This window comes from Littorina saxatilis, linkage group LG15 (assembly GCF_037325665.1).
Source record: "Littorina saxatilis isolate snail1 linkage group LG15, US_GU_Lsax_2.0, whole genome shotgun sequence".
Lineage (NCBI taxonomy): Eukaryota > Metazoa > Mollusca > Gastropoda > Littorinimorpha > Littorinidae > Littorina > Littorina saxatilis.
The window spans coordinates 12,905,615-12,913,114 of record NC_090259.1 but is presented as its reverse complement, the minus strand read 5'-3'; the positions used below and the strand labels follow the sequence as shown (position 1 = coordinate 12,913,114).

Below are 7,500 nucleotides of genomic sequence, written 5' to 3'. Positions count from 1 at the left end.
GCAGGGGTGGTGCTGGCAGGGGTGGAACTGGGAGCAGAATTACTGCTGTAGCAGTCAACACATCCACATGACACACACAGAAAAGTGCAAAGGGAGAGCATATGTTTCACACCACGACAAAAAGTTAATTCATTTAAGATTCACTCACTGAATACATATCCATGAGAGTTACAGCAATTGTACAAAGTTCAATGCAGTGGTTAGCATCACCCTGCTGCCCTTCTCCATTGTTTATCTGTATTGCTGGAGCCAAATGATATCCCTCCAAGCAAGAAGCGAAGGTGGCTGAGTAAACATAAACACACACACACACCGGGGAAATGGGACTCTAGTTGCTGCTGGTGGTACCTGCGATGAAAGGACACCCTTGGAACCAGCTAAACGTGTCCCTTCATTGCAGGTGGCCTGTCATGACAGGTGTATTTTGGTAGAGATAACAAAGGGACCCCAGAATGTGTCCTTTTAAGGGAGGTGTCCTCTCATCAGAGGGGCCGGCCCCAACATGGCAGGTACCACTGTAGCTTTCAACTTGGAGAAAGCAACCCAAATTTCCCTGCAACCGGATAATAAATCAATGTTGTTCCCAGGCCTCGGTCTAAGGTTAATTGCACAGACTTTTTTTTAATCAGAGGCATTGGTCTGACACCAGACCGGTCAAATGTCTGATAGCTTTGACACGTACAATGTCTTCTGACACAACAATTTCATTGCAGCCAGGACATTTTAACCGATATACATTCTGAATCCAAGTCTGATTGACCTATCGTCCTCTGTGTCTGGGAACAAGACAGATAAATGAAATGACTGCCACAGTGGACACACAGAGTCTCACCTGTCACGGCCTGTAGAGCTGGTGGTAGCAGGTGCAGCAGCGGAGGTGTTGTTGATTTGGATAGAGCCGTTGGCATGCACACCTATCATACCTGGTCCCCCGCCTGGCACCTGAACAGGTACCACGTTCACCTGCACCTGGTCCCCTTGACGCACACCTGGGGGAAGAAAAGAAGAAAACATAGTCACAGAGAGTACAGAGACACAGAGAGTACAGAGACACAGAGAGTACAGAGACACAGAGAGTACAGAGACACAGAGAGTACAGAGACACAGAGAGTACAGAGACACAGAGAGTACAGAGACACAGAGAGTCTGAAAGGAGAAATAAGAAAAGCCGAGGAGCATGATTATAGCAGTGGGGTTTTATCAGGTCTAAAATACACTAAAAAGGAACAAAATTTACTTCAAATTAAACCCGCAGGCTAAACAGTAATGAGACAGAGACAGAGAGTAAGAAAGAGAAAGAGGGAGGCAGACCGAGACAGAGAGGAAGACTACTTATAGCTATACAGACAGATTGATTAAGGAGAAAGAGAGACAAGAAGTCTCACACAGACACACACACACATACACAAGAGAGCAAAAGAGATCAAAAGAGAGAGAGAGAGAGAGAGAGAGAGAGAGAGAGAGAGAGAGAGAGAGAGAGAGAGAGAGAGAGAGAGAGAGAGAGAGAGAGAGAGAGAGAGAGAGAGAGAGAGAGAGAGAGAGAACAAGAACAATTCTTTATTTAACGAGGGTAATAGAGTAAGCAGTGATCTGCTTTTTTACATCTGCCCCTCGCCCTAAAGAGGGACTAGTCTAAAATTGCTAAAGAATAAGCAAGTAAAGAAAACTACTGCTACATGATTATAATAAAATGAGAGAGAGAGAGAGAGAGAGAGAGAGAGAGAGAGAGAGAGAGAGAGAGAGAGAGACAGACAGACAGAAGAGAGAGAGAGAGAGAGAGAGAGAGAGAGAAGCAAAAGAGAGAGAGAGAGAGAGAGAGAGAGAGAGAGAGAGAGAGAGAGAGAGAGAGAGAGAGAGAGAGAGAGAGAGAGAGAGAGAGAGAGAGAGAGAGAGAGAATTACACACACACACACACACCCTCCCACTCACCATGTGCCTGCAGCACAGACTGTACAATACTGTTCATCAGGTCGCCAGAGATGCCGGGGATGCCCGGGAATCCCTGGAAGTTGATTGGCTGCGCTCCAGAAGAGCGTGATTGTGACGCTGATGTTGTAGAGGACTGTGATGGTGATGTAGAGGACGAGGCTGACGTTGTGCCGGGGGCAGTGGAAGAGGGGGTGGAGTCTTCATCTGGCACAAGAAACAGTGATAACATATATTTACATAATTATGACGAGCTTACCTGAGTAAGTGAAGTCTAATTGTGGTTTTATCGACCACAATGTAGAGAGGAAAGGGATTACGTGAGATAGAACGCGGGAATACGTCACTGTTTAACGACGTGTAAATGGTGCAGAAAAAAGAGAAAGAGAGAGGAAAGGGATAGGGAGGGAAAACGGTTATCGGTATAACTCTGAAGACAACTTAGGGCGAGGCACGTAATCCCTTTCCTCTCTACATTGTGGTCGATAAAACCACAATTAGACTTCACTTACTCAGGTAAGCTCGTCATAATTATGTAATTTTATCTCCCACAATTCCGAGAGGAATGGGTCACGTGAGACTTTAAAGTCTGCAGCATTTACACCCTATCACTGCCGATGAATTGAAATACATATAAACCTACCCCAATTCTTCATGACAGAACAGCCTGTCCAAAACTCCTCCCACTGTCCACTGGTTTCTTGTAAAAAGTTGTGAAGGTGTTAGCCCGACGCCAACCAACATTCTTCAGAATGGTTGCCAGAGGAATTTTACTTGCAGCTTTACTAGATGCAGCGGAACGAGTTGAATGCGGCGTAAATATTGTCATGTCAATACCCCCTTTTTGTAATCCAATCTTTGTCCATCGACGGATAGTATCTCTCGACACCGCTTTGTGAGGGGCTGTACAACTGATAAAGAGTCTCGTTTCCGTTCCTCTAAATGCACGAGTTCTTTTGACATATTGTTTCAAATAATGTACAACACAAAGTGCCAAATCAGACGGAAAGGCACAAAATACCACTTCATTTTGATGTTTGTTTGGGCCAGAAGTTTTGAGCAAATCCCCAAACCTACATCGTACATCATCCTTTGTCCAACTCATGTTACGCAAGTCCATCAACCAAATCGCCTGTCCCCTTTGACTAGAGACCAACAAGCACAACAGCACAGTTTTAAGCGTCAATTGCGCCAGCGATAAAAATTTTGCCAGTGACCATTCTTTTAAAAATTTTAGCACTAGATTAGCGTCCCAGGTCACACAATTACGAGGCAAAGCTGGCCGTCTGTTGAAAGCTCCTTTCAAAAACTTCTTCACCAATGGATGACAACCCACTGAACAATTATCCTGAAGGGACAATGCGGAAACAGCGCTTCGTGCCATGTTCAAACTGCTGTATCCTTTGCCTTCTTGGAACAGTTTCGTTAAAAACCTTATCAACTCATGTGGAGAGGCACAAAAGGGATCTCTATCCCGTTCAAGGCAATGCTGAAGCCAGCGTTTGAAATATGACTCGTAGTTACGCTTCGTACCCTCTCTCCAGGCTGACATGATAATGTCTGTTGCTTCATCCTGAATTCCCTGTTTCTGAAGGGCTTTCCGGACAAGGAACATGCTACTAGTTTCATCTTCTTCAGTAGTGGGTGGTGCTCCCCTGTCAGTGGATGAATGAGTAAGTTTTCTTTTCGGGGCAACAGGACCGGCAGTTCTACTAGTAGACGCAACAGTTTCGTGAACCACACTTGCGTTGTCCATAATGGCACCACCAGCACACACTCCGCCTCTAAGACTTCTATCCTTTGGAGCACTCTTGAAATGAGACTGAAAGGCGGAAAACAAAACGCTTTGAACAATGACCAGTCTAAGGAAAATGCATCAATGGCAAATGCATCTGGGTCAGGTTTCCATGAAACATACTTTCTTAACTGTGCGTTAACACGAGAAGCAAATAAGTCTACATCACAGAGACCAAACCGATTGATGACTTCTGCAAACACTTGTGTGTCCAAATGCCATTCAATGTTGTGTCTATCCACACGGGATTCTGCATCTGCCTCTATATTTAGGCAACCCGGTAAGTGTGTTGCTGTTACACAATTACTATGTGATAAGCACCACAACCAAATGTCTCTGGCAATGTCGTTGCACAAAACTTTTGTGCTGCCCATGTTATTGATACAAGCAACAGTGGTGCTATTGTCTGTAAGTAACTGAATGTAAGAGTGACATAATCCCCTGCAAAGGGATTTCAGGGCAAAATAGGCTGCTTTAAGTTCCAAACAGTTAATATGTTCAAAAGCTTCTTCCTTGGTCCACATTCCACCTGTGGTGCTACCCTGACACTCCGCCTTGTACAGAGAAAGGTTAGAGAAGAATGAAAGCAAAGCAAAGAGAGACAGTGCACCAACACGTCTTCACAGGACGAAAACCATTCGTTCAGTGACGTATTCCCGCGTTCTGTCTCACGTGACCCATTCCTCTCGGAATTGTGGGAGATATATATACAATTCTAACCCTCTGACCTGGCAAGGCATAACACAAGAAATACGCAAGATAGCTAAACGAAAGAACCTGTTCTGGATAGATAATTGATTTGACTTTCTTCTCATGTGAGAAAATTGAGAAGTTGTGACTGTTCTGAATTTTTAACGATTTTTTAATTGGTACCATACGTTTTTGTCGGGTCGATTTTGGTGGTACCCTTATTTTAGTGGCGGTAATGTGACCCTTGTTACAGAATCATCGATCCGAAAAAGCCACACTACCCAGGTCACAGACCCAGGTCACACTACCCAGGTCACACTACCCAGGTCACACTACCCAGGTGCATACTTGTACATCATGTGTAATCAGCCATCTGCACTTCTCTGAGTCCGCAAGTGAAGTCGACCCATGTCTGTTCTGGCCTGGATTCGAACCTGTTCCCCAGAGGATCACAAATCCAGTGCTCCACCAACTGCGCTACAACGACCAAGGGGTTGGATTACAAGTAAGGAGATACAGAAGCCACAAATCTACCTCCTTTGAAAGTGCTGTATCATCTCATCTTCCAACCTCACCTTGCTAAATGTTTCGGTAACCAGGCAAAACATAATAATCACTGTTTGATTTTAGAAGTTCATTTGCACACGCAATTTTGTAGCATACAGCACCCTGACAGACACAAACTCAAAGACAAATTTGTCCACACACACACACACACACGCCTGCTAACACACACACACACACGCAAAGACACAGACACCCTGCAACCAATCCACACCCCCCCACCCCATCAACACACACTCCACACCACAAATACAACACCACACAAAACTCTCCTCACCAGGCTGTGAACCGTCAATGTCCATAGTCTCGTCTTCCATCTCCTCCGACATGACCAGAGTGGTGGAAATACTGTTGACCGTCACAGAGTCCGTGCCAACCTCCACGAACACGTAGGGGTCCGACTCCCCTCCCTCCGGACCCTCTGAAGCAGATGCTGAGGCGGAGGAGCTGGACGAGTGAGAAGAGCTGTGGGTGTGAACGTGGGGGGAGCCTTCGGGTTGACTGACAGCTGGCTGGGAGGCGTCAGCATTGGAGGAGGTGTTGGCCGCGCGGGTGGGGGTGGAGGTGGAGGTGGAGGTGGAGGGTGGGGGCTGGGCGGTGGTGGTCGTGGTGTTGTTGTTGTTGCGGGAGTTGTTGTTCTGCTGGACGGGGTGGAGGTGTCCGTGCTGCACGTAGAGTACGCTTCATTTTTACAGACAGCCCCAGTAGATAGTGTTTGGAAATACAGCGCAACCCCCCAATTCAAGACTCCCACCTTTTTTAAGACCTTGTTTTCTCAGACTTTCTGTTTATAACTTCTGTAAAATGACCCTCATTTCAAGACCCCCTCCCCCCCCCCCTTCATTGAAAAAAAAGCTGATTCCCAAAGAGAGAACAAAAAACAAAACAAAAAAACAAAAAAAACAAAAAAAAAAAGACTCCCTCCCTTTTAAGACCTTGTTTTCTCAGACTTTCTGTTCATAACCTCTGTAAAATAACCCCCATTTTAAGACTCCCTCCCTTTTAAGACCTTGTTTTCTCAAGACTTTTTGTTCATAACCTCTGTAAAATGACCCCCATTTTAAGACTCCCTCCCTTTTAAGACGTTTTCTCAGACTTTTTGTTCATAACCTCTGTAAAATAACCCCCATTTTAAGGCTCCCTTCACAAACAAACCCTTGTCCATTTTGGAATCACACCCCTAAACCCCTCCCCACCCCACTTCTATGTGAGCAAGCATGCCTACCTTAGCTGGGTTAATGGTGACAGAAGAGTTTAACAACACAAATACACTCACAGTGATGATGGAAGACCATTTTTACATAGCACACACACACACCACCCCTACCACCCCACCCCACACATTCAGTCATTCACTCACACACTGAACACACAATCTCCAACACAAACATTCAAACACACACATATATACCCCCCCTCCCCACACACACACTCAAGCCTACCATAGCAGGGTTGATAAGAACAGTGGGACCATGGGGCTGCTGGTAGATGGGCAGAGCCTGGGCCATCAGCTGGCGCGGAGGGGGAGAGGCCAGCTCGTAGGCGATGTCGCTGATGTTGTGGTAGCCGTGACTGAGGGCGTGCAGGGCTTCCGACACTTGGTCCACCAGCCGCTGTCTTGGGGCCAGGTCCTGCAACACACACAAAGAGAACATTCAAATCCTGAGCTGTCTTGGGGCCAGGTCCTGCAACACACACAAAGAGAACATTCAAATCCTGAGCTGTCTTGGGGCCAGGTCCTGCAACACACACAAAGAGAACATTCAAATCCTGAGCTGTCTTGGGGCCAGGTCCTGCAACACACACAAAGAGAACATTCAAATCCTGAGCTGTCTTGGGGCCAGGTCCTGCAACACACACAAAGAGAACATTCAAATCCTGAGCTGTCTTGGGGCCAGGTCCTGCAACACACACAAAGAGAACATTCAAATCCTGAGCTGTCTTGGGGCCAGGTCCTGCAACACACACAAAGAGAACATTCAAATCCTGAGCTGCAGGCAGGGGATGTCAACCACTACAGTGTGACCCCAAGGAAATAAATAACGCCGGGGGTCCAGGGGGACGCGTAGGTCCCCCGGTGGGGGTCTCAGGGGTGATTCAAATAAAGTTCCAATACTGAACCTTGTTTTTTTTAACCTAGCCAGCACCTATCCTCAACCTCGGTCCACCGTATCGCGACTAACAAACAGATTGATTTAAATGCAACTTTACAACAACAACAAAAAAGTCAATACGGAATTCTGTATAATACGGAAGGAAAATCAGCCATGGGGGTCTGTGAGCACTGAAGCATTTTGGCCTTGTAAATGTATATGAATGTAACCCTCTCTGGTGAAAGATGACTTGTGCATGTAAAGCAGAACACCATTTTGTCCCTCTCACCTGGGTTCAACTATACAGGCACATGTACAGTTCACAATGACTATTTTTTTGTTTCTTTTTGCTTTCGCGGAAATCTGTGAAATCGCGGAGCTTTGGATTGCCTGCTTACCGTCTGCTCCACCTGGGGGTCGGACTCGGCCAGC

General features: G+C 46.3%; 1 protein-coding gene across 4 annotated transcripts in view; it reads right to left on the bottom strand.

The window, feature by feature from the left end:
• LOC138948600 (large proline-rich protein BAG6-like) overlaps positions 1–7,500 on the bottom strand; it is a 41,442-nt gene that overhangs the window by 22,545 nt on the left and 11,397 nt on the right. For 2 of the 4 annotated variants that reach the window (XM_070320155.1, XM_070320158.1), the window contains exons 8-13: positions 7,467–7,500; positions 6,418–6,606; positions 5,253–5,640; positions 1,930–2,133; positions 833–989; positions 1–45 (exon numbers count right to left, since the gene is read on the bottom strand). The exon at positions 1–45 is cut by the window's left edge and continues 215 nt beyond it; the exon at positions 7,467–7,500 is cut by the window's right edge and continues 90 nt beyond it. In XM_070320155.1, coding sequence (XP_070176256.1) covers positions 1–45; positions 833–989; positions 1,930–2,133; positions 5,253–5,640; positions 6,418–6,606; positions 7,467–7,500 — 1,017 coding nt within the window. The remainder of the gene's footprint in view (positions 46–832; positions 990–1,929; positions 2,134–5,252; positions 5,641–6,417; positions 6,607–7,466) is intronic. The other 2 variants (XM_070320156.1, XM_070320157.1) reach the window with 2 other exon arrangements.